This window comes from Solea senegalensis, linkage group LG2, assembly GCF_019176455.1.
Source record: "Solea senegalensis isolate Sse05_10M linkage group LG2, IFAPA_SoseM_1, whole genome shotgun sequence".
Lineage (NCBI taxonomy): Eukaryota > Metazoa > Chordata > Actinopteri > Pleuronectiformes > Soleidae > Solea > Solea senegalensis.
Window position 1 is genome coordinate 12963608 of NC_058022.1, and position 26431 is coordinate 12990038.

A 26431-nucleotide genomic window follows, 5' to 3' on the forward strand; every position below is an offset into this window, starting at 1 on the left:
CAAAGGTCACAAATGTTTCAACGTTCTCACTCACTCAGGGACCTGAATTTTTTATTTTTTATTTAGTAATCTCCACTTCCACCTACTCAGTCGCCAAGACACTACTAAACTAAACCTGAACGTAGTCTTACAGCATGTACTTTTCTGTTGTCTATGTACATGTGTCACATATCTGGCAGTTGATTTCATTTTAAGGACAGAACGTATACGTGTAATAATGAAGAACAGGCTTGTAGACATGGAGGTAATGTGAGGTAAAAGAGAAAGGTGGGCCTCAGTTATGAGGTATAGAGGTCATGTAAACTGGTGTAGTCTATTACGCAACGCTGTTGGATTGAAACAGATATAGACACTATGGACTCTGACCTTATGTTAAAGTCAGTCCGCCCAGCAACTCGGTTATAATTTCTCGTGGTGCTTCCTGTACTGACGAAGACAGGCTCGCGTCCATCAACTCCACACTGCAGTGATGGTATGTGTGCGACATTATTAGTGTTATTACTGTTGTTGTTGTGCAGCTTAAATGACTACTAGTTTCAGTTTGGTGTTCATTGGAAGCACCATGACATATGACATTTATAAAACAACTTGTACCGTAGCTGAACTCAAATCCTCGACCAGTTAAAAGGTGTATTACAGTATATATATATCATTATTATTATTATTATTATTATTATTATTATTATTATAATAATGCAGACATTTGTCATTTCTGTGTTAATGCCGCCGATCTCACAAAGGTTCATGAGGAGAGGTTATACAGTACAGAAGTGAAAGCTGCTGGTCATTAATGTATATTGATTATGGAATTACCATCTGGATTTACATGTAAATCTTTAATGGTGTGGAAGCTCTGACGTTTTGACATCATCTTTTTTTTTTGCTCCTCTCAGGTGTCAACTGATAATTTAATGATATATTTATCAGAGGTCAGTGGATGCCTTTTTCCCCTTCTATTTCCTCCAGTTGTATGGGAAAGAATATAATAAGGATTAAATGTTAACTGTGTGTTTTAGGTATTCCTGTCTCACCCGGTGCTAACCTCTGCTTTACTCGTGCTCACTATCACTCGCATCATTTGGTACATCAGAGACTCCTACAAGGTTTGTGCCTTCAGCCAGAAGCATGTGTTCATCACCGGCTGTGACAGCGGCTTTGGGAATCTGCTGGCCCGACAGCTGGACGGCAAAGGTTTCCACGTTATAGCCGCTTGTCTGACAGAGAAAGGTGCAGCAGATTTGTCTGCGGCGGCCTCCTCCAGACTGAAGACCATCCAGCTGAATGTTACAGACAGTGCAAGCATCAAGAGGGCAGTGGAGTTTGTGAGCAGGGAGGTTGGAGAGCGAGGCAAGCTGGGCCGCACACACACACACACACACATACACACACAAAAACACACTTAGATAGGGTGCCAGTCAGAGCGAGGCACTTGGGGAGATAAGGCAACCTGCACCATATCATCAACTCATCATTCTCCCACTCTCAGCATTTAAACAGCTAGAGTTTTACAAGAATCATTTCAAATAAGACGCCACCATTTATGTGCTTCTCCAATGAAAAGTTTGAATTATTTTTTATCACACATGCAAGGGAAAAATAATTGTTTTAACTACAACCACATATCTGTAAAGGTATGAATGTGCTTGAGGTTTCTTCTCTCATCGAAGAGGCTTCTTTACTTTTGTGCAAAGATAAAATGCGCATACAGCACAGTATGTATGCATTTATCCACAGGGGGGAAAGGGAGCCATTATCTACATTACATTACATTACATTACATGTCATTTAGCAGACGCTTTTATCCAAAGCGACTTACAAAAGTGCATTTAAACATTTGGGTACATATAAGAGCTAGAAGTAAGTAAGAGCTTCAAGTAGAACAAACTATGAAGTGCTAGTCATAAGTGCGATGTACAAGTTTTTTTTTTTTTGTCGTCGTCTTAGTCGAGGTAGAGGTAGATGTATTATATACATCAAATATAATAATATGTACAGTATGTGAAATGCTATGAATTGAAAAGGTGATGGTAATTTTTCAGCCCTTGATACAGATTACAGTAGCTGAACACCCACCGCGTTAATCCAACCATTCCCCTAATCCAAGGCCTGATATAACAATTGTGAAACCAATGTGGAATATTGAGTTTATCTTCTTTTAGTTTAGGTTTGTATTTTAGCAGTTGAGTAATATAACCTAAAGAAAAAGAAATGTCATTCATATAATGTAGTCATCTTAGAGCGACAGCTGATTGTTTTCCTGCCTCTTCTCGTTGCAGGTCTGTGGGGGTTGGTGAACAATGCTGGCAGGTCCACACCCATCGGCCCAATAGATTGGCTGTGTATAGATGATTTCACAAAGGTGTTGAATGTGAACCTGATTGGTGTTGTCGATGTGACTCTCCAGAGTCTGCCTCTGCTAAAGAAAGCCCAGGGCAGGGTGGTGAATGTGGCCAGTATTCTGGGCAGACTGGCCCTCACTGGTGGAGGCTACAGCTTGTCCAAACACGGAGTGGAAGCCTTTTCTGACAGCCTCAGGTAAAGAGGCACTAAAGTGATACATACAGTACATACATGCGAGGACAACAAACAACAAACATACCATTCCTTTAGACAACAGTTGTTTTGGTTGAGTGAAATACCTTTGGGCTCCAAACTGTTTGGGGCCCAACTGTGTGGAAGTTAGGGATATTCATGTTTTGTAGAACAGCTCAAGTCTCATATCCATGAAATGACTCAATCAGTAATATATTCTGATGAAGTCCAATGTGTTTTATCGAATTATGTTTATGGAAAACAGAAAACAGGTTGTGGAAGCCTTTTCTGACAGCCTCAGGCATTAAAGTAATACATACACAAATACCACGAGGACTTTAAAGGGAAGACAACGTACCATTCCTTAAGACAACATTTGTGTTTGTCTTGTCAAATATCTTTGGGCTCCAAACTGATTGGAAGTTAGAGATATTTTAGAGTTTTGTAGAAGTGTCATATCCATGAAATGGATGTGTTTTATAGAATCGTTGAATTATTTTTAAAGCAACTATTAGCTCTAAGATGACTGTAACCCACGAGAGAAAAAAGTGTCACTTTCATTGTAATATGAACCACCATTTATGACACTGCATTCAGCTACAAACCTTAAAGTCAACTTAAAGGCCCAGTGTGTGACATTTAGGGGGGTGATTAGCAGAACATTGAAAAGAAAGGAAAGAGATGAAAAAGATGATGAAAGAAACTATTCCGGACTTGCAAACGTGGCAATCTTATCTTCTCAGGCGTCCCCAAAAAAATCACCCGACAACCCAGAATCATTGATTACAAAAAGCTCATGACTGCTCACCTGATACTGAGATTACTAAATAAAAACAAAGAAGAATACACAACATCCACAGAAATCTGATGCAGAAACCAACAAAAAGGGAAACTAGCGAGAATAGAGCTAGAGAGAGTCCGGGGTGACCAACCTTTTTTTAAATCAAGATCTACTTGACACTGACACATCCTGATATTCTCGAAAAAAGTATTTTGTGAGTTGCTGGCACTGGGACAGTGTGGATCTGTGACAGATGACAAAAAAACAATCCAAACTGACTCGAGCCCGTGCACAATCTGTCCGGGCTGTCACTTTTTTTTTTACGAGCATCACTGAATGCAACACAGTGGTGAATTTTTAGGGCTCCCAGTCCAGACCTTCAGCACACAGACGGGGGTTCTAGCTCGGGCATTCTAAACTACCTGACAGCCACAACAGTGAGGGGGGCGTGGTGTTGGCGCAGTACAGTCAAGAGAAAAATATGACCAAAGGGTTGATTAAATATTAAAGTTTATTAAAAGTTTTAAATTAGTCAGAGATTTACTGGTTGGGCATCCAGGGTTTGCATCATTTCTTTCCAGAGAAAGACAAGTGGGTGGATTCTTGACATAGAATGTCTGTATGAAGGAAGGATGAGCCAAATGTACGCAAAGAAAATCTGAGCTGGCCCTGCACTGTGCAGTCTCTCCTTCTTACACACTGGCCCTTTAACGTGAAATGATGTTGTTGATGTTAAAATGTTTCTGGAAACATACAGTAACTGTCTGCAATGTTCTCTGTAGGAAAGACATGAAGCCCTTTGGTGTCAAAGTCAGCATCATTGAGCCTGGTTTCTTTAAGACAGCCGTGACGCAGCAGGATCTGATTGAAGCTGACCTGAGGCGACTGTGGTCTCTCCTTCCTCAAGATGTGAAAGCCTCATATGGAGCCACATACCTCGAAGACTGTCAGTGGAGCTTTGATTTCATTTGTGTGACATTTTTTTTCTTTTCTCTCTTTTTTTTGTAACGCTTTGTCTCATGTGTTTCTTCTTGTCCCCCTTCAGATGTGAAAGCTCAGAACTTCTCATTGGGTGTCTTGTGCAGTCCAGATATCTCCAAGGTGACCTGGTGCATGCAGCACGCGCTGACAGCGTGTTTCCCTCGCACACGTTACAGTGCAGGCTGGGATGCCAAGCTTTTCTGGATTCCTCTGTCCTACTGCCCCTCATTCATTTCAGACTTTATCATAAAAGTGATTCTTCCGCCACCTACAGGTGAAACAAACACATAGCAGTCACTTGTAACCAGCACGGCACCGGGATTTCAGTGTTGGGTGGGCCCTTTAATTGCATGGTAATACTGCAGTGGATGATGATTCATGTCCATGGTTGTTTATCTCAGATTAATTTCGACATAAGCATATTCATGGCTCCAGCGTGGAATAATAATAAAAAAGGCTGCATACTCTATGTTTGTTTCTTGTTTATGTATGATATGTGAATCAATAAATCCACTCATTTAGAACATTACATGAAATGACTGGATTATCATTCATGAGGGAAACATCTGGTCTGGTCGCCAGGTCCCACTTATGGGCCGCTTATGTCCCAGTCCGTCCCTGGGCATTAATGACACATTAAAAAAACGAAAGCTGTGTAGTATAGTATAAAATGATTGGCTGGACTTCAAAATCACTTAGAAAAACTAAACTAGACTATTCTTGACAGAGACAAAATCGCTTCTTGACAGAAGGAGATACTAAACTAGAGCAGACTTGGCAGTTTAGCTTACAAACAAAAGGCGAAACAGGCTCGGACTCTCACATGTTCTCTTTAAACCATAAACAACACAGTGGCAAATGACGAGGGAACTGGGGACACTATATAGGCAAGAGGGAATCAAGGGCAGGTGCGAGTGATTACTAAAGGATCACCAGGTGAAGCGCATGAGGGAATTAGGGGAGATGTGTCAAAACAACTGAGGAAACTATGCGACAGGAAGACATGACATTTACCAAAATAAAAGGGGAAGTGAAAATCAAACCCACACCAAAAGTGACATGAACTTAACGTGACTTTAAACCTAAACTAACTGGGTCCCTTCGAGCCTTTCTTCCTGTCAAAGTGAACACTTCTTATTTAGAGGCCATGAATAAAAGTGTTTTAATATCTTGCTCTTTTCATCCTAAAGGTTGCAGGAACTGAAGGCTTCATTCTTAAGCTACTCCAGCCTTAGTGTCATCTCTGCTCGGTGGTGGAGACACATGTAATGAAGTGGCACCAGCAGTTAAACTGCACATGGAGACCTGGCTATATTGTAGAGAGAAAAACAAAAAACAAAAAAACAATAGTTCTCACAATGAGCAAGCACTTGGCATTTGTGGAGGGGGGAAAAAACCCTCCCTTTTAGCAGGAAGAAATCTCTGGCAATGACTCAAACCTGCCACAGCCGGTTGGGGTGAAAGGAAAAATGGGGGACGGAGGAGAGGTGACAAAGTAGTTTGTTGGGCTGACATGTAAACTTGAGCTGCTGTACTGTCAGCAGTGAGTCCCTGTGGCAGCTTATAATTATGTTACACAACATAATATGTCCATTTCCTTCTACTTATTCACTAATTCATGTTCATGTTCTAAACTGTCTGTATTATAATAGTACCACTCAGAGCCGGATCTAGGCATAGGGCGCCATCTACTGGAGGAGGCGCCGGATAACCACAACAGCAAAAAAATACATATAAATAATGTATTATTATTATAATTCTGGTATAATATAATAGTTAACACAGAAAAGACATACAAGATAGTGTATGGTAGTCCAGACGTGGCAGATTTAAATGATCCGTATTTTGTTTATTTTACCACTTTTTTTTTCATACTAGATAGTGTTTTATGACTTGTTTATTAATGTGTTAGTCTCATTGTGGTCAGCAGAGCTGTCTGACATATACATATTTCACATTTTAATTTTTTTCATTTTCAGGAGTTACTTAAATGGTGTTTGTGTGTGTGTGTGTTGAGTGAGAGTGTGGGGGACACCAAATCCCAATCTCGCCTAGGGCACCAAAATGCAGAAGGGCGGCCCTGGGACCACTTGTAAACGTGTTGTTATGACACTGTCAACTATTTGCAGTGTGTGTTTTGAAGTTTTAATTGTTTGTTTATTTGTTAGTGATGCCTGTGGTCTCCAGTAGGTGGGGCTCACGCTCTTCCGCCAACTCTCAGTACAAACGAGTGAAGAGACAATAACAGTAAGGTACGAAAACAACAACAGCCCAGCTTGTGTCACAAAATAGCAGAATAGAAATTTATTCATTCATGTCTCAGCAGCAGTATTGAAACCACGTGGGCGTTTCTCAATTATCAGTTTTTAATTTGTCCTCATTAAGACACACACACAAAAAAAAGAGAGACATCATTCTGTAAAAGAAATTATTAACCATGTGTATAAAATAACTCCATCCAGGTTGCCTGTCAAGATAATCAACCACATAAATTAACATCCATGCAACAGACGTGGGCATGTTCAAGTAATGTCCCAAACTATTTTGGCCATTATTCCAACCATCATTACTGAAAAATTATGATTGTGTTGATTCAAAGTCACAAGGTCAGGGAACATAGGTAGCGATTACGTACAGTATGTTTGTTATGCACATGTATTTTCCTGGTTTCTTTCGACTTGCTTTTATTTTCCAGCCCTGAAATGAGGTATATAAACATGAAGCAGATACATCTTCAGTTTCGTTCAGCGGCAAAGATGAGCACTGTACATTCAAAACGCTGCTCGTCTTTTTAATTACGCGTTTATATTGATCTATTTATGGGATTTATTTCCAAGATATTCTTTTCTGGCAAAATCTTACCGTTTAAATTTACAAATATACAACATCTTTATTAACACGTCTATCAGCAGCATCAGTGCAAAGATATACATATTGTACATTAACACAAGAATTGGCATTAGAAATGTCAGAAGGCATATAGTCACAAGACTTTTTTTTTTCTCTTCATTCTGTAGAAATGTATTTCTCTTCTCTAAAACAATTTGAGTTTTGTACACAGACTGCATAAAAAAATAAATTCTGTGCAAAGTGTGTTTCATTTCTCGATTCCCATCGGTGTGAAAGGGGTTATACGTCGCTGTCCTCTTTAACGAGGTTGGCCGTGTCTTTGAAAGTGTCCTCGGTTGGTGAAAAGGTGCTGGGACGATCCCTCCTCTGAGGTTTGGTCACGGCCGCAAACGGAGAAGGCTCTGGGGCAGAGGAGTCCCCGCTATTGCCCACAGGCTTTTCATCCTTCATCTGTCGACCAATGCAGATAGCACACACAATAAAATATAACTTATAATATTATGTTGTAAGGCGATTAGCACGCACATCCTCACCTCTGAGTATGAAGGGTTCGCAAATGTGGTGCTTGGCATTAATTTCCTTCTCCACAAGCTCCACTTTGACTCCTGCAAATAATCACAGGCGATGAAGTGGCGTTACACTCTAAATAATGTTGTTTACACAGCTAAACACAAGAGATTCTCACTTGAGCAGGTTTGTCGCTGACTGAGGACGTGTTTATGATGCCCACGCTCTGATCTCCACGATATACTGGGTTCACAAAGTTGTTCTCTCGCTGCTCGCCGCTGACATTAACAGTCACCTGTTTAAAAACACAATCATATCTGTCTGTTGCCATGACAACATATAGTCAACATCGTGGTGGTGGCAAAGTTCCGCACTCCTTATGTGGACATCCTGGGGTGTGTGTGTTTATAGGTCACATCTTCAGGCTTTACAAAATTACTTTTTTTGTCTTCTTAGGCTTTTTGGTTGTTTTTTTTAAAGGGAGTAGCAATAGTTGTGCAGAAGTCACAAAATAGACAGTTTTTGCTACTGATTGTATAAATGACTCTAATACTATAACGATCATAAAGTTGATTACAATAAAGAATACTACAAATTAGAAAACAAATTTGTTTGGTTTTTGTTGTTTGTGTTCTGTTTTCTGGTTTGGTGGGGTGATTTATTTTGTGCGTATTGCATATTTAGACAGTCTTATTTATATGGTATGAACAAATAACAAATTCATCAGTTCATTCATGAGTACCTGTGTGGCATGAATGACAGCAGGATCACCAGATAGTCCGGGTGCGGTGGCGTATAATGGATTCTCAAATGTGATGGGCTGCCTCCCAGCTCCCACAGCAAAGTTATCCTCCTATGGGATAAATACACTGATAAGATGTCTTTGACGGTGAATATTAGACCTCAACAAGTACTGCTCATTTATTAACCTTCTTAATTGTGCTGAAACTAGCAGTTCTCACAGGAACAAAGCACTTGTTTGTCGGTTAAAATGCTGATAGAACACTTCAGGGACTTAATAGTAACTGCTCAAAATAACCCTTGGCAAACTCACCATCTGCATCGCCGTGTCAATGAATGACACTCCAATGTGTGATGGTCCAAGATCCACATTATCACCCGAGCGAAACGTCACCCCGTTCCCAGTGTCAGAGGACATCACCAGGCTGCTGAGGCTGCACAAAAAAAAAACAAAAAACAAAAAAACAGTTTGGACCTTAAACATAAAAACATGCACCAGGTCAAAATGACTCAACAAAAAGGGCAGTGAGGTGAGATACCTGGGTAATTTGGGCATGGAGGGAATGAAGGATCCTGTCCGTTTGTAGTTGAGGAAAACTCCGACAGCCAATGCTCCAGTGATCAGGATGATAATAGCGGCCAGTAAAACAGCCACAGCTACTCACACACAAACAGAGGAGGATTTTCAGCAAAAATGTGATTTGATTTGGTGAATATTTTATGGGGTAATCCAGACTATTTTCTAAGCTGTTATGTTTCCATGTGCAGCCAATCGTTAGATGAGGAACACCTCTTCATTTTTGGCCTTGATCTTCTTCTTTCACCAGAATATCATGACTGTCAATTTATTTTACGTGAAGACAGATGGAGGCAACAGCAACGTTGAGCTAGTAAAGCGAGAGTCGGAGGATGACTGAAAACGTGTCAGTAGTAAATTCTGACAGGATAGCTCCTTCTTGCCCCCATTTGCCCCTGCTTGACCAGTGTATACACACAAACCTTTCCTCAAAAAATGGTGGTAATGACTGAAATAGATGATTGGAGAAAGCAAAGTACCTGTTCCTCCTGGAGCGGCGCGTGACTTCCCCATCTCACAGTAGCTGCCCACATAACCGTATGGACATCTAAACGATAATATCCAAAACAAATTTTTAATACCAGGATAACTAGGCACACAACTGTGTATGAGTATGAAATATAACAGACATGAGTGTTATGACTGATGGATAATCTTTTCCTGGAATAAATGGCACCTGCATCTACACTCACTTGCATTTGGGCAGACCACCTTCATCAGTGTAGCACGTTGCACCATTCATGCATCTACATGCAGGGGGCATTGGAACAGGTGCCTCAATGGCTGTAAGTGCCAGGAAAAAAACACAGGAAAACAAACAAACAAACAAAAAAAACAATATCACACCACAAACTCACAACAGCAACACAGGAGCAGCCAAGCACATAATGGAGAACGGATTTACTGATGAGAGCAAAATGATGATGCCACACAGGACTGAAGACAGCACATGCAGGCAGGCTGTTGTTATCATTGTTGTTGTTGTTGTTTACCTGCGTCACATTCATTGGAGTCAAACTCCGCATGTGAGGAGCCTTGTGGGCAGGCGCAGGTGTAGCCACCGGGGCGGATGAGACAGAGGTGACTGCACACATTCTTACACGGGTTTGGCACTGAGGAGAACAGAGCATGGAATAACAATGAACACATGAATTCATTATTTTATGTCTTTCCCAACAGTTTCATTTACTTTATGTTATTTGTCTGAAACTTATAATATCAGTCTTTCCAGTACAAATCTGGTTTAAATAAAAATGACAGTACTTTTCAAAACATACATTGTCTTCTTTTTTGTAGTATTGAGTTCACACTTAGTAGAAACAATAATATCGAATAAAATATAAATACAATGCAATACAAACACATTTTAATCAGTCTGGACCTGTTTTCCTAAACAAATTCTACATGAAGGTGTTCTGACCTGAGTGGTTATATCGGTGCTCCTGGTAAATGCGGACTTGAGTCAGCCAGGGGTTGATGGTCAGGACCTTCACTTTATTTCCTTTCCCAAACTTATTTGTCTTCCACACTTCACCTTTGTCTTTTGTCGTCCAGTACACATGCCCTTCAAATACATCAAGGCTGTAGGGATGTCCGATGTCTTGGACAGAGAAAATAAATCACACTCAGTACAGTTACAGGCACAGTTTAATCAAGCTAAGGCCATACCCGACTAAGACAGGACAACTTGCAGAGTCTGAGTATACCTCTGTAGGTGGCGCTGTATCTCTCTATAAGCGGAATTATTGTCTTAGTCTGAATAAAAGCTGACTTTTAATATGCATGTAAACGCACAGACTGAGTCTTTATTCAAATTATCAGTCTCTCCTCTCTCCCACCCATCCACTCTCTGAGTGGTGGCCTCCATAAAACAATAAATGGCTTATTCTAAGACGACAATCACCACATGATTTTAGTTTAGTTAGTGCAATTCAACACAATTCAACTGTGATTTGAACAGACACACTGCATCTCACACAGTGCTCTCACCTCCTGATATGACGATCTTCCTGTCTGTGCCATCAGGCTTCATGGACTCAATGATGTTTTCTTTGGAGTCACACCAGAAGATCCTGTTTCCATTCACATAGTCCAGAGCCAGACCAGTAGGCCAGACCAGGTCCTCTTCATTCACTAGCACAGCTCTCTTCTGTCCGTCCATCCACGCAGACTCTATCCTGGGTTTCCTGCCCCAGTCTGTCCAGTACATCATTCTGACACACAAAAAAAGACATAAATCCCCCTGATGCTGCATAGATAAACAGAGCTTAATGATTTTGGAAAATTATCTGAATACAATTTGATTTGCTCAATTCTTTTAAGGATGGCATGCATTTGTATATTCAGTGACAGTCAAGTATAAACCCAGTGAACAGATTCACTGCCTAATATAAAGTACTATCCTAAATAGCAGCCTTTGCAATTTACTTATTTATTCAAATTAAAGGTAGACTGATTACTATTTATTATTAACAGCCATTTATTAGAAATGACACATTTTGTTCTCAGAAACTTGATAAATGTTGTTAAAAAGTCACTAAAACTGTATTTCTTCGATCTGAACGTTTGTTTTTTGAAATTCTGATGAACTGTTTTATGTATTTAATATTTAGTTTATACATCATTGTTATTGAAAATACTGTATATAATTGCACTGCAGTGCTGACATGAAATCTAGATGTGGTAGAATGTAGGAGAAACAGTTTATTAGTGCTGTTCTGGTTACTGAAGTTAAGCAATTGTTGTATTGTAATAAACAGTTATATTTTATCAGACTGAGGGGGAAATCAATTATTGGTTATCGCCAGCAGCCATAAAAAAAACCTTTATCAGTCGTCCTCTAATTCAAATGATGATTTGTATTACAAACTAATGACTTGCTCAGCACTATATTTATTATTTAAAAATAAAGCTCTTCGGTCACTTACCCAAGTGATGGGTTGACAACAATAGCGGCTGGCTGATCCAGGTCAGTGTGGATCAACCACTTCCTGTATCGCCCATCCAGTTTGGCCACTTCAATTCGATTGGTCCCAGAATCTGTCCAGTAAATGTGCCTTTACAGAGTGATAAAGGGTAATAATGAGCAGATGCATGGAAACTTTGATCAACCTTTAGAAAAGTGAAGTCAATATGCTGGTGAATTACCCGCCAACCCAGTCCACAGCAATGCCGTCAGGATTAGCGATGTATCTCAGGTTGAGGTCCACCTCTTTCACTGGGTTGTTACCGTGATCGTTGAACGTGGTCATATAGGCACGTTTGATAGAGCCAAACTGAGATCCTCGACCTAGGACTGTCCAGTAAACAATACCTACAGCACAACATGAGATACAAGTTATCATGACATATTGTTATTTTTATATTCAGTGAGACCACACAGCACTAAGTTTTTCAGCAGTTGTAATCTTACTGAGGCTTTGTCCCTCTGGGTCCCACAGATAGTCCACAGCCCGTATGTGTTCAGTGTTGTCCACATAGTCTGAATACTCCTCAGAGGACATGTTGAATCGACGGATGCGAACGTTGTCCGGCAAGAGCAGCACTGGGGGGTTTCCTGCTCAAAAATTGAGGTGTGGTTAAGTCTATAAGTAATTCAGGGTTTGGAATTTGAACATCATTTTGAATGAGAGCAAAGCACTTACCCTGGGAAGCACACTCTGTCCCGTGCATTTCTCCAAATGAATGAAAGCCTTCAGCACAAAAGCACTCGTAGCTGCCCTTCGTGTTCTTGCACTCTTGAGGACACGTCCCATACACTTCACATTCATTCACATCTTTTTCCAAAAGAACAAAAGAAAGAAAGAAACATCAACCAAATGAAGAAAAATACTGAAGTGTCAGTGTGTCAATGGATCAATTTAGTGATGTGCCGTTTACCTTCACATGTGTGCTTTTCCGTCATTCTGGGCTTGTAGCCCAGTCTGCAGGAGCAGAGGAACGCTCCTTCTGGCAGGTCTGTACAGTTGTGTTCACAGACGTTGTCACTGCACGTGTGCCCACTGCCATGGTCTGAATGCAACAGGGTGACAAAAATAGTTATAGTTGTGCCAAAATAGTTAAACGATCATATATTGTAGAGCAGCACTGACTGAATCTGGTGCATGATATTTTTGTTTAACACGAAACCCCTTTAGCTAAAAACAAATGAACATTAATAAAATAAAATTTGAAATAAGTATAGATTCTAGTGACACAGTAAAAAAAGGCACAATTCAGTGTCAAACTGTAATGAAATAAACTATTATGATTTGCCAGAATTTGAAGTAAACCCAATGACTATATAAAAAAAAGGAAAAAATGTTACTACTTGGTTTCGGTAGTTCATAAAGTCCTTTTTCAATAACACTTACGGCAGCCAAGCTCATCTGAATGGTCTCCACAGTCATCATAATCATCACAGGCATATTGTAGAGGGACGCATTGTCCATTACTGCATTTGTACTCATCATCTGTACAGGGACCATGTGTGGGACTTTGGCCTACACACAGAGAAAAATCATATTCAAAAAGGAGTTGCAATTACTATTTTATATGCTGTAAATGTTAATTGATATGGTAGTTACAAAAACAATGACACTTTTTTATTTGTATGCGCCTTTCAAGACACTCAAGGTCGCCGTACAAAACCATATGAACTACAGATATACATGAAAATACAAAAAAAAAAGCATCACACTTACAGTTTTCCTGTCGTTCATCAGAGCTGTCTCCACAGTCGTCAACAGAGTTACAGAGCTCATGGCTGTAGATGCAACGGTTGTTGTCACAGCGGAAACGGAAGGGAGTCTCACACTGGATGTCCACTGCAAACAAACAGGCACAGCAAGTCTCAGGTAACCCATGCAGCATACTAACCCATAAATCAATTCAACTTAATTTGGACAGCACTTTTCATACACATAAAATGTCACACAAGTGGCCCACATAAAATAATTCAAGTGTGCCCCACACACAGACACACTCACCCACATCAATAGATACAACAAACACATTTTGTGAAAAATTCAACTATCTTTGATGTACCTTTTTCCCCCACAACCCACAGGACATTAAAGTAGTAGACAATGAATGAATGAATGAATGAACTTGTGAGTGGTCATGCTGACTTACAACAGAGATGCAGCTCCTCATCTGAATTGTCTCCACAGTCATTGTCTCCATCACATTTCCACAGAGGCTGGACACACACGTGGTTCTTGCACTCAAACAAGAATGGGGAGCAGTATGTGCCGTTGGGAAAACGGGGCGCTGAAAGTCAGAGCCATTTGGTCAAACTTTATCTGTAACTTAAACACCTGAAAATCAACCCAGTCCTCCACTGACATGAAACCAGCATCACATGAGGATAAAAAAAAACAATTGTATGTGTTCAATTACGCAACATTTGTGAGAGCACTGCGGACTGCACAAGGAAAATCATTAGATGCTGAACACTCACAACATGACACCTCATCCGTATAGTCCAGACAGTCTGCATTGCCATCGCATTTGAATCTTTCGGCAATACAGTGTCCACTCCCACACTGGAAATAGCCAGGATGACAAGTCCGCAACTCTGCAACACAAAACCAAGCCTCATTTATCCTCAGATAAAAGCATATACGGTTCTCTGAAAATGTTTTTTTGGTAATTATGATTTGGACATTGCATTTGAACAAAAGAAAGATTGGAAAAGTCATATATTCTTCACACATATGATTTGTATGCACTCTACCATCACTACATGCTGGTTAAGGCTATCAGCTCCACTTCATATCTCATGTCACCCGATGACACGATTCTCATGTTGCACACAGGAAGTGATTTCTTTTATATCGAGACAGACGGAGACAACGGCAACATTGTCAAGCAAGGCAGCTGCAAACAGGTTGGAGTATGACTGAAAACGGATCTCAACAAACATTACTAGCTGCTTGATGGTATAGATGCTAACATAAATACGCAGTAATGGTACACCATTTCTGTTCATGAAGACCAAACAAAGTAAAATAATAAAAATAATGACATCAATAAAAGAAATCACCAAAATTAAACTTTTACTTAAGTGAAAGTGACTAAGCATGTATCTTTTGCATTATTTTTCTGGAAATACATTCTAAATTATGATTTGGACATTGCATTTGAACAAAAGAAAGATTGGAAAAGTCATATATTCTTCACACATATGATTTGTATGCACTCTACCATCACTACATGGAGGAAAACCTCCAGCTGTACTGGAGTGAATAAACTATTAGAATAAATGACTCTTTGGTGGTCCTGTCTGTCTGTGCTATCCTTCAAAACTGTTGTTGTTGTTGTTCCTTTGTTTTGTGCCGCACTCTGTTTCTGACAAACAGCCAGATCCCGAGCCAAAACAAAGAACCTCCACTTACCGCAGTCTCTTTCATCCGAGTTGTCTTCACAGTCGTTGTCATGGTCACAGACCCAACGGTCGGGAATGCAGCGCAAATTATCACAACGAAACTCGCTCTCTGTGCACACACGTGGAGCTGACAGAAAAGACATAGAGACAGAAAAATCAGAGTAGAATCGGGCAAAAGCAGACTTCATCAATGTCCATGAAGTCTCGTTATATTTTTGTCAAACTTCTAAAAACAAAATGATCAATCAATCAATTATCATTATGTCATAAAAACCCACCCACACAAACCCAAGCAGCATGAGCAGCTGTTACTCTACAGTGATCTCATGAGTTCAGAACAGATAAACTCTCCAGGAATCAACGGCACAGCAACAAGGCGAGACGCATCATCTGTATAAATGGGCATGTTCTCAGACATGTTTAAATTCTCAGGGGCAAGAGGTGGCAGACTCCCTCACTCTCTTTCTGACATTGAAGACAGGCTGTTTCTATAGCAGCTGATAAGACCACCTCTCTCAGCCCTCTGCTGTCGGCAGAATTGTTGAGGCTCTTACAAAACCTTCCTGGTGTCTGATAAAGTCTATTCTTTGTCATCAGCACTCCCTTTTTATTTGGACATTTTTGAAACTGAGCAGAAATCCCATAATAAACCCACATAAAAGAGACTCCTGTCAAAACAACGTATTCCCTGTTCTGAACACAAAAAAACCCTCTAAATGATGTTACTTCACTAGTGTTGCTACACGGCACTCACTGCAGCTGCGTTCATCAGAGTTGTCCCCGCAGTCATCGTCCCCATCGCACCTCCATCTATGTGGGATGCAGTGGTGGTTGTCACAGGTAAAGTCTCCGTTTGGATCACAGGTCAGTTCATCTGGGAAATGAGCAGAAACATGAATGAAGCTGCTCTCACACACCATTATAATAATCTAAACAAAGGCTTAGTGAACTTTAGTTTGCCTAAGAAGGTTTTCTCCAAAGGCTTATTATAAAGCCTAATACACTTACAAAGCACAATTGTCTCCAGTATTAAAATTAGAGAGTGTAACTTATAATATAATATAAACAAATACAATATCTATTTGAACTATTGTGAAATGAGTTCACATGCTGATTAAGGCTATCAGCTCCACTTCATATCTCATGTCACCCGATGACACGATTCTCATGTCGCACACAGGAAGTGATTTCTTTTATATCGAGACAGATGAAGACAACGGCAACATTGAGCTAGTCAAGCAAGGCAGCTGCAAACAGGTTGGAGTATGACTGAAAACGGATCTCAACAAACATTACTAGCTGCTTGATGGTATAGATGCTAACATAAATACGCAGTAATGGTACACCATTTCTGTTCATGAAGACCAAACAAAGTAAAATAATACAAATAATGACATCAATAAAAGAAATCACCAAAATTAAACTTTTACTTAAGTGAAAGTGACTAAGCATGTATCTTTTGCATTATTTTTCTGGAAGTACATTCTAAAGATGGTGGTTCAATTCCTGGGTCCACTATTCTACAAATTGTACATGTGAATGGATATTGAAGATGCATGATAGGGAAAATGTGCCGTGTGAATGGCAAGGACTGCATTGTAAAAAGTAGCTTTGAGGGGTCATTAAGCGCTAAATAAATACAGACATCTATATGTATCTAAATATCTAAAGTTATTTGGCTTTGATTGAGATTTGAGAATTTTACTTATTGGTAGAACGCAATACTAGTGCATTACAGTCAATGTTTTCTTACATTAACAATTAATGAGTATACATACTGTATATGACCCACTGAAAACCCATTCACTCTAACTAGCAGTCAGAGATCAGGAGAGATGTAGATAAAATTAGCCAATATGAGCAACAATTTCATGATATGGATGGAGATGTTTAGGAAGGTCTCTTTTTCAATTAAACTGATATAGTCCTGGTGGGAGGAGAGCAACATGCCTAAAACAGATGGGTGACCTCTCTCCATACCAGTATGTGTCTGTAGAGGATAAGAAGGCAGGAGATGAGAAGCACAGAAGGGAGAGGAGTGGAGGAGAGCTGTTCTGAGCCGTCTCTACCACACGGTGCTGGGGGTCAAAGATAGCGTAAAGTTAGCTAGTCCTGCCCTCCTAGCCTCCACCTGGCCCATCTGCTACATTCTTATAGGAAGATTAGCACGGATCTCTCCTTCTGCACGGGCATGGCACTAATGGAGTGAGAGCCTCTGATAAGAGATGGGAGGGCCGCAGTGAGTATGTTTGGATTCTAGCAAATTACAAAGAGGCTTGTGTGAACCCTGCCCCCACGCAAGGACAGAGCAATAACACGTACACATACACACATATGTAGACCCATACCACTGGACAGCTCATAAATCTGTGGTGCTCTCTGGGAGTGGCAAAGAGAGGGGGAGGATGAGTGGTGAGACCCTCTCCATCAGCATCTCCCACTACCTCAGTGTGATATGCTGCACAGGAGGCAGAGGAGAGGCCTAATTGCGCTTCACTCACTCCTCGAATACATGCTGGTGCAGCTTTTTTAATCGTCTTCAGAATCATTCTCCAGAACACCAAATGTGACTAAATCAACCTGAAAAGTTTTAACTAATAGGAATTTTAACTAGGAATGATAAATAAAACTACCACAATGACAGCAAGAACCCAGGTCTGTCTGAAGAACTTACCACATTCCTGCTCATCACTGTTGTCTCTACAGTCATTGTGACCGTTGCAAACAGACCACAAGGGCACACATCGGTAGTTGGTCTTGCAATCAAACTCTGTGTCATTGTCACAGCGATATGCCGGTCCCACTGTTGAGAAAATTCCAATATTGTGAAGTAGACAGTTGAAGAGAACAAAGAATTGTCAAAATCTTAAGTGGGCAAGTGCATTACTTACTGCACTCCTCTAACGGTTCATCAGAGTTGTCACCACAGTCATCATCGACATCACATTTCCAGTTCTGGGGGATACAGCGTCCATTGCGGCACTTGAACTGTCCGGGACGGCAGGTCCTGGTAGAGCAGTGTGCAGGGTCTTCGTCAGAATGGTCACCACAATCGTCCTCACCATCACACTGCCACGACTCAGGGATACATCGCTTGTTTGCACATTGCCACTGGTGACTTTCACACTGGTGTGTAGCTAGTGGGATGATATAAAAAGATTACATCATAGGAAAACCAGGAAAACCAGAAAGGGGAAAAACTTGGGAATATTTCAGTAAATAGCCATTAGAAAGAGACAGGTGAAAGCACACAACCTACCACACAGGATGGGGTCTTCATCCGAGCCATCATGACAGTCCTGGTTGCTGTTGCAAAGGAAGTGTGGACTAGTGCAGTTTCCGTCGTTACACTGAAACTGTCCCAGTCTGCAGTGGCGAGTCGGGCAGGTGGATGGCTCGTCTGATCCATCTCTGCAGTCCCTCTGACCATCACATTTCCACCAGATGGGGATACAACTATTGGAGCAAAGGTTTGAATAAAAAAAAAAAAGATTATTTAGATTATGTAAAAAATGTGATTTACATACACATAAAACAGAGCACGTTTACATGGATAAGCTATTTACATAATCTCCGTATAGACTTCCTTTCACAACAGCTTTTCTTTATAGTGTTCAAAATCATGAATATTGGCCTTAAGATTAAATTCAGTCGGAGTTGTTATTAATAAATCATTACTACATTCACAAGTATGATAATATAACTGAATATAATACATGCCAGAAAGACCTATCACTATCACCATGTTCACACTTTGTGACACAAACAGCAGGTGGCGCAGTTTTCCCATTGTAAAGAAAAAGCACTTAACTAACATATCATGTTAACAGCTTCTGTTATCAGATTGTTGTCTTCTAACAATATCAAAAAGCTTGTTAGTTTTGAAAGATGAAATTAAATGCCAATCTTTTCAACAAAAGTTAGATTTTTTTCCTGGGCAGTTAAAAAAAAAAGTGATTTAAAGATAAGATGATGAAAAATCTTAACAAACCGTTCATTGTTGGCACATCTATACTGAGTGCTGGTGCACATGGGAAGGCATCGGGTCAGGCCTCCTATTTGGACAGTCAGGAAATGATCAGGGCACTCGCAGGTGGGTTCTCGCCCCCCATGACTGATCAGGCACAGGTGAGAGCAGCCACCATTGTTCACTGCACAGGGATTGTTTGCTGTAAGGGGGAGAACCACAGTCAGACAAAAAAAAAATCTCAGTTCAGCACAGCTGGGCAAATACAGGCCAGGTATTGTTCACTTATTAGTAAATACCTGTACTTACCCCTTCTTAAGGTGGAAATTAAACTTAAGGATATGTTGAGGTAACAAAAAAAATCTTATGTCAAAAAGATTCTTAGGTTTTGAACTCACAGATGGGCTGTCTGTAAGGATGACACACATGGATGTCAAACGGCCTGTGTGTGGTGTTGACCAGGGCCTGACGATCTGAGCCGTCATATTTGTTCCCTCTCTCCACTGTGCGTGTGTTCCAGTCAGTCCAGTATACACTGTCCTCAAACACAGTCAAGGCGAATGGGTGAGGCAAATTTCCATCATACACTGTGTGTCTGTGTTTACCATCCAAGTCTGAGAACCTGAGAAACAAAAGGTCAGAGGGTTACAGGTGTCGCCGCACTGCAGGCTGAACGACTGAGGCTACTTCCTGACAAATGCACTTACTCAATGTAATTGAGATGAGCATCAGACCAGTAGAGCTTGTCATTAGTGTAGTCAATGGTGATCCCATTGGGCCACTCTATCTTGGTAGTAATGATGGCTACTTTGTTGACTCCATCCATTCCAACACGGCCAATAAAGGCTTTGTCTCCCCAGTCTGTCCAGAATACATATCTAAAACAATCCAAGAAAATCACTGTAGATCACATGATTTATACTTACAATATATGTTAAGATAAATAGACAATCAACAAAGAAATGGCAACTCTTTTCAACAGATTCTTACATAATATCACAGCAGATGAATATGTAATTGGTTATTAATTATTGATAAATACTGAAAATACTGTAATAGAGCTAGTGTAAAACATTTATAAGTCAGTGACCAACAAATCAGCAAGAAAAGTAAAAATAGCAAAAAGGGGAAGAGACTTGTCAATCAAATAATAGGAATGCAGTTCCAATATTAGATGATAAGTGACTGTGCTTCGATTTACATGGAAATGTTATTTAAATGAAATCAATCTCTATTTAGAAACCTGTAAAATGACACATTAAAGCTGCTTTCAGGAAAAAGCTATTATTGAAATACATGTTCTATGTTTAGACAGCTATCATTATAGCATTAGTCTCTCAGCCTCAGGTCTGACAGTAAATTTAGGAGATTAACCAAGGAACTTAATGAGATGCTGATCACTGGAAACTGGCAAAAAATAAATAAATAAATAAATAAAATAAAAAAAATTGCACTTGCTCCATATTGGCAATTATAGCAGGCCCAGTCACTGACATCAGCCATGAAAGTATAATTCAAGCCACAGTGTGGGATTTCATTTTTACTCACCCATATTTTGGATGCAACACAATGGCTCTGGGGTTTTCAAAGCAGTAGGTATTATTGGCATCTACACAGTGTTCAGCCAGTTTCTTCACAAATCGTCCATCCAGTTCAGACACTTTGAGACAATCCAGCATGCTATCCACCCAGTAAATTTTCCTTGCTATCCAGTCGACCGCAAGGCCTTCCCCATGTAGAACTCCATTCACCACCACCTCTCTGTTACTGCCATTGTAGGACATCCTCTCTATCACCCTCCGGCTCACATCAATCCAATAGAGACGTTTGTCGACACGATCAAAGTCCAGGGCCACCACACTGGTCAGGCCCTGCAGGATCAGAGAGTAGGCCTGCCCGTCTGTTGACAGGTTCCTTAGATAATAGCGGTTGCTGAAGATGAGGTAGGGTGAGATGTTGCTGTTCTGACGGCAGCTGCGGCCATCGGGCTCTCGCAGGAATCCCGGGGCGCACTTGCACACATAGGAGCCAACAGTGTTCTCACAGACCTGGCTGCACATGCTCGGTGTCTCCACACACTCGTTAACATCATCACATGATTTGCTGTCAGACATGAGGTGGTAGCCCGGACGACATGTGCAGATGAAGCTGGTGGGTGTGTCGGTGCAATTGTGATCACAGTGATGGATCGATGGATCTGTGCATTCATTGATACCTGATAAGATAAGAGCAATGCATTTATTCAAGCCATCAGCAGAGAAAAGACATTTTCGGACCAATATGCTCATGGAGGACAATCTGCAAGTCAACAAGTGGTATTGTATTATTGTATTGATTTAGTTACTCATTTGATGGGGTTGTTTTCTTGTTTTAACATTTTCTAAAGTATATTCTTTTAATTAAAGCTCATTATTATTGTTCAACTCAACATATTAGCTGCTCAGTCTGTGCAGTAAATATGTTGTATCTACAGTATACAGGAAATAAAATCTCCCCAGTCATTTATTACGCAATATCTGCTGCATTGAATATGTTCTAGGTAATATTAACACTGGAATTTGTTTAGATTAACCCCTAGCCCCTAATCCTAAACACTATTTTGGGATGACAATTTGTCTTTTCTTTACTCATACTACTTGCAACACTTGAAAAGTTTCTTTGAGTGAAAACTACTTAACAAAACCCTCCGGCAGACAAACCACCAAAAGGTTAAAAGTACATTTTTGTTACACAATTTCTTGAACTACTCTGAAATCATCTTTATACTCACCGCATCCCTTCTCGTCACTGTTGTCGGAGCAGTCATCATTCCTGTCGCAAACCTGGCTCAGGGTAATACAGTGTCCATTGTCACATCTGAACTCTCCCGGGGGGCAGGTCGGTGCTGGTGTGTGGCACATGTTCTCCTGCTCATCAGACTCATCACCGCAGTCATTGTCTCCGTCGCAGACAAAGTCGTGGGACACGCAGCGGCCATTCTGGCAGGTGAACTGGTGTTGTAGACAGGGCTGGTAGGTGCAGCCCAGTTCATCACTGCTGTCCCCACAGTCATTACGACGATCACACCTGATTCAGAAGAAAAATCACAACCAAAAATTATCTCAATATTTCCACACACTTGTTGACAGATGTGAAATATTTTAATATATGAGTTTTTCTTTAACCTGTAGGAGCTCCGGATGCAGAGGCCATTACTACAGGTGAACTCATTTATTCCACAGGATCTGCGTGAGCAATTTTGATGCTCATCTAATGCATCTGCGCAGTCTGCATCTCCATCACACAACCAGTCACGTGGGATACATTTCCGCTGAGGTGGTTGATTGTTCACACAGGTAAACTCTGCACTTGAACATGTGCGATTGGCTGGAAAGAAAGAAAGAGTCAGAGATGGAAATTTACCAGAGGTTTAATATCGACCATCATGACCAAATGTCAGTCTGGGTTATTGGAAAGCCAAACATTCCAAGTTGCATTTCATAACATGCAGGCATGCCCTTAAATTCTTTATCCGTCTAATGCAATTGATTCACATTGTTTGTCTCCTACAGGGGCTCAAGCGGTGCTGAAAACTTTAGCTTCAGGCATCTTATTGTCAGAGCACACGCTAGTGAGACATAAGAGTCTTGATCCTTCCTGAGCCAGGAAGCCAGAGAAAAGAGACACGCACAAAGTAACGAGTGAGGCAGGAGAAATCAGGAATGTCAGCTCCTTGGACTGGAGACCTTCTTAAGGTGCTGGGCACTGACTACCAGAGTGTCCCCCTTAACACTCTAAACACTAGTGGTGTGTATTCTAATCCATCAGAGTCTTGAATAACAACAGCATTAGGAAGTAGGAGGGGAGAAAGTGGAGTAGTAGTACACATGAGGGTGGTGGCCAGTGATGGGAGGAGATGAAGAATTGGGAAAATGTGGAATAAACATGTAAAATTAGAGGGGAGGAGACAGAAAACATTAGCGATATTATATTAAAGGATGCATACCACAATTATGTCTCTGATCTTCATCGCTCATGTCTCCACAGTCGTTGTCCCCATCACAGATCCAGGATGAGGCAATACACCTGCCATCATCACAGCGGAACTGATCTGTGTTGCAGGTTCTGACCAGTGTGGCTGCAGAGACAAACAGTAAACTGAAGACCAAGACAGTATAACATATGCCAATCTGTACTGATTTATGTCACAACATATACATAACAATCTTGTGTTAAAACTTTTTTTGCAAGTACTAATTATCTTCGGTACTTCCCCTACTACTTTTCAACTAATATGGAAGGGACAAAACAACACTGGCTTTCAAAACAGTCATGGCAGCTCCATGTTCCCAAGCATGGTGAGCTGTCTAAACAAAAGCCAAAGTGAGGCTCTGTAACCCCTGGTGGACAAAAGGAGGGGGAGGTGGTGTTTGCCAGAGGACACTGAGGGGCGTCACCATGGAGGAATGCCGCACACAATGGGAGGCCTGACTGACCACACCATCAACAAAGAAATACACCAGTGACTCACACTCTCGACTGCATCACTCACAGCACTTTCTCACACCAGCACATAGATGAAGACTGGCAGACAGACACAAACACACAATAACCGAGCAGCTGATGGGGCAGGGGCAGGCACACAAAGCCAGCAGGCCCATTTTGGGGGTGAGTGAGTTGTGTGACACTCACTGCAGGAGAGGGGCTCATCAGAGCCATCAGCGCAGTCTGCCCCTCCATCACAGTACCAGTGGGCGGGGATGCAGCGGCCACTGGAGCAGCGGAACTCACTCTGGGAACATGTGGATGTAGCTGTGTAGAGCAGGATTGGGCATAAGATCACCAGGAGGACTAGGAGGCATACACTGCAACACAAACTCTGACATCTTCCTCTACTCTTTGATAGTGAGGGACTGTATGATTATTACTACTGCCTGTGTATTTGTTTGCTTTATCTATTTCGAAGTGTCGAAAATCTTAGTGTGAAATCAAAACAGAGCAGGGTGTCTTCAGCTCTTGTCAGTAATTCAACATTAACTTCATCTGCTGTGATGTGTCAGGTTAAAACGCTTTTAAAACGCAGATTAAAATGCTCTTCCTATGAGCCAGAGCTGAACTCACCACAGTGTGTCGGGCTCTCGTCACTCATATCCCCACAGTCGTTGTCTCCGTCACACAAGTATGAACGTGGTATGCAGATGTTGGTAGACTGACATTTCGTGTGTTCTGGTTGGCAGGTTCTCTCCGCTGTCACATCAAGAAAATTCATTGTAGATCAGAATCAGAATCACCTTTATTATCATTATACAGTGTACAACGAGATTAAAGGACAGTTCTAGTAGTGCAAGTGAAAAGATAGAGTGGAGAAGAAGAACAAAACAGTGCACCAACACCTTCTAAAATTAGAAGGATATGTAAAAAAAAGATGTACGGCAAGCCATAATTTCTTCAATCTGATCAAAATCTATCTATTTTATTTATGTGGCAAACATAGGATACTCACGGCAGTTTTGTTCATCAGAGGTACCATTGTCATAGCAGTTGTTGATGCCATTGCAAACATAGTCCTTCGCAATACAGCGGCCATTGTTGCAGGTGAACTCTGTGTTGGGGTCACATGGTTGAAACAGACAGCCAGCCTCGTCGCTGTTGTCTCCACAGTCATCATAATGGTCACAGCGGTAGTGGTAGGGCACACATCGTCCATTGCCACAAGTAAACACTGTGGGCTCACAGGTGTGGAAGGCTACCGGATGAGAAACATGGACAAGTCAGTAATCCCAACACTCAAGAGCAAGATCAGGAGAAAGAGGGGTGGTACACACACAAGCAGCAGGCAATCAATTTTACCTGACAGTGCAACAAAAGATGACAGCAATCGTGGGACTGCATGCAAAGATACAAGCATATTGGGTCAAATATTAGTGTTGATTTGTTATTACATAGATAGAGGGAGCATGTTAAAAGTGCAAGCATACACACCAACAAGGTTGAAGTCAGATTTAGGTCCTAAGAGAAAAATTGTTATCACAAAAACAAAAAGAAATATGAATTAGTGGAAGATATAGAAGTAAAGTAAAAGAGAAGTAAAGTTCTGAACCATTCATTAGGGGGAAAAAAGGATTAATCTTTGAGAACTGTGAAAAAATCAGCTTATACATGTATAATTAAGTCTGTGAATTCAAACTCATTGTGTTTGGAGAACACCCTACCACAGACTCTCTCTAACTCGTCACTGCCATCTCCACAGTCGTTGTCATTGTCACATTTCCACTGGGCACGAATACACCGTCCATTCATGCAGGTAAACTGGCCTGGCTGGCACCGAGTCCCGTTATCAGGGATGCAGTGCTTCTTGTCGGCCAGGTACCAGCGACCCTCTGATGGACACCTACACTCAGCTCCGTTGGGTCCTAACGAAATAAAATTGTTGAGTTGAGTTATTGAGTTTTTAAATTACAGAATTAAATAAATAAATAACATGTTGATGTGACAATGACACACTGCATTACCTGGTGTACAGATGTGGCTGCAGCCTCCATTAAATTGCTGGCAGGGGCTGTCACACTGCTGCTGCTTCCTGCTGGATACCACATGGATGTCCATGGGCCGAGATGGAAGGCTCTGAATCATGACCCTCTGATCAGAACCATCGTGTTTATTGGCCCGATAGATGCTGCGTGTGTTCCAGTCAGTCCAATAGATGAACTGGCCAAACATGGTCATAGCAAACGGGTAGATGGCAGTGCTGACAATTACCTCCCGATTAGACCCAGTGAGAGATGATCGTTCAATCTTCTGTCTAATGGCAAAGAAAAATAATGATAATAGCAGAATGAGACACTATAGATAAACCTAAGTACATGTTACAGCAGTGTTTTTAGTATCTTACAAGCTGGCATCTGCCCAGTACAGCCGCTCTTCTTCATAGTCAAGGGTCAGTCCATTGGGCCACACAAGACTACTGTTTACAACCTCTGTTCTGAAGTTACCACCCAAGGTGGCACGCTCAATCTTTGCATGGGTTCCCCAGTCTGTCCAATACATGTATCTGTGGGACAGGAAAACATCCATTGCATCTTTTAAAAATATTTTTTACCTTCACTTACAGTGAACAGCAGAGACAAAGAATGAGAGAAAGTAATGGGA

General features: G+C 41.1%; 2 protein-coding genes across 4 annotated transcripts in view; one reads left to right on the forward strand and one right to left on the reverse strand.

Moving 5' to 3' along the window:
- Positions 1–392: 392 nt before the first annotated feature.
- On the forward strand, positions 393–4763 carry rdh1 (retinol dehydrogenase 1). The gene is made up of 6 exons (XM_044019837.1): positions 393–472; positions 894–929; positions 1017–1347; positions 2277–2535; positions 4096–4259; positions 4359–4763. The coding sequence occupies exons 1-6, from the start codon at positions 470–472 to the stop codon at positions 4583–4585; spliced, it is 1020 nt and encodes a 339-aa protein (XP_043875772.1). The 5' UTR covers positions 393–469; the 3' UTR covers positions 4586–4763.
- A 1807-nt stretch (positions 4764–6570) lies between these two features.
- lrp2a (low density lipoprotein receptor-related protein 2a) overlaps positions 6571–26431 on the reverse strand; it is a 45506-nt gene continuing 25645 nt past the window's right edge. For 2 of the 3 annotated variants that reach the window (XM_044019768.1, XM_044019767.1), the window contains 38 exons: positions 26175–26333; positions 25795–26084; positions 25495–25695; positions 24786–25028; positions 24404–24529; positions 23975–24094; positions 23289–23420; positions 22468–22669; positions 22074–22369; positions 20852–21518; positions 20011–20181; positions 19702–19925; positions 19328–19505; positions 18596–18792; positions 18228–18473; positions 18011–18139; positions 16091–16210; positions 15347–15463; positions 14410–14526; positions 14082–14219; positions 13652–13774; positions 13322–13450; positions 12849–12980; positions 12614–12745; positions 12382–12525; positions 12117–12282; positions 11897–12025; positions 10959–11182; positions 10390–10569; positions 9962–10081; positions 9662–9752; positions 9449–9516; positions 8932–9049; positions 8706–8826; positions 8394–8504; positions 7830–7946; positions 7678–7749; positions 6571–7594 (listed from right to left, as the gene is read on the reverse strand). In XM_044019768.1, coding sequence (XP_043875703.1) covers positions 7424–7594; positions 7678–7749; positions 7830–7946; positions 8394–8504; positions 8706–8826; positions 8932–9049; positions 9449–9516; positions 9662–9752; positions 9962–10081; positions 10390–10569; positions 10959–11182; positions 11897–12025; positions 12117–12282; positions 12382–12525; positions 12614–12745; positions 12849–12980; positions 13322–13450; positions 13652–13774; positions 14082–14219; positions 14410–14526; positions 15347–15463; positions 16091–16210; positions 18011–18139; positions 18228–18473; positions 18596–18792; positions 19328–19505; positions 19702–19925; positions 20011–20181; positions 20852–21518; positions 22074–22369; positions 22468–22669; positions 23289–23420; positions 23975–24094; positions 24404–24529; positions 24786–25028; positions 25495–25695; positions 25795–26084; positions 26175–26333 — 6421 coding nt within the window. In that variant the 3' untranslated portion in view covers positions 6571–7423. Of the gene's footprint in view, positions 7595–7677; positions 7750–7829; positions 7947–8393; positions 8505–8705; positions 8827–8931; positions 9050–9448; positions 9517–9661; positions 9753–9961; positions 10082–10389; positions 10570–10958; positions 11183–11896; positions 12026–12116; positions 12283–12381; positions 12526–12613; positions 12746–12848; positions 12981–13321; positions 13451–13651; positions 13775–14081; positions 14220–14409; positions 14527–15346; positions 15464–16090; positions 16211–18010; positions 18140–18227; positions 18474–18595; positions 18793–19327; positions 19506–19701; positions 19926–20010; positions 20182–20851; positions 21519–22073; positions 22370–22467; positions 22670–23288; positions 23421–23974; positions 24095–24403; positions 24530–24785; positions 25029–25132; positions 25169–25264; positions 25292–25494; positions 25696–25794; positions 26085–26174; positions 26334–26431 lie in introns of all 3 variants that reach the window. The other variant, XM_044019766.1, reaches the window with a different exon arrangement.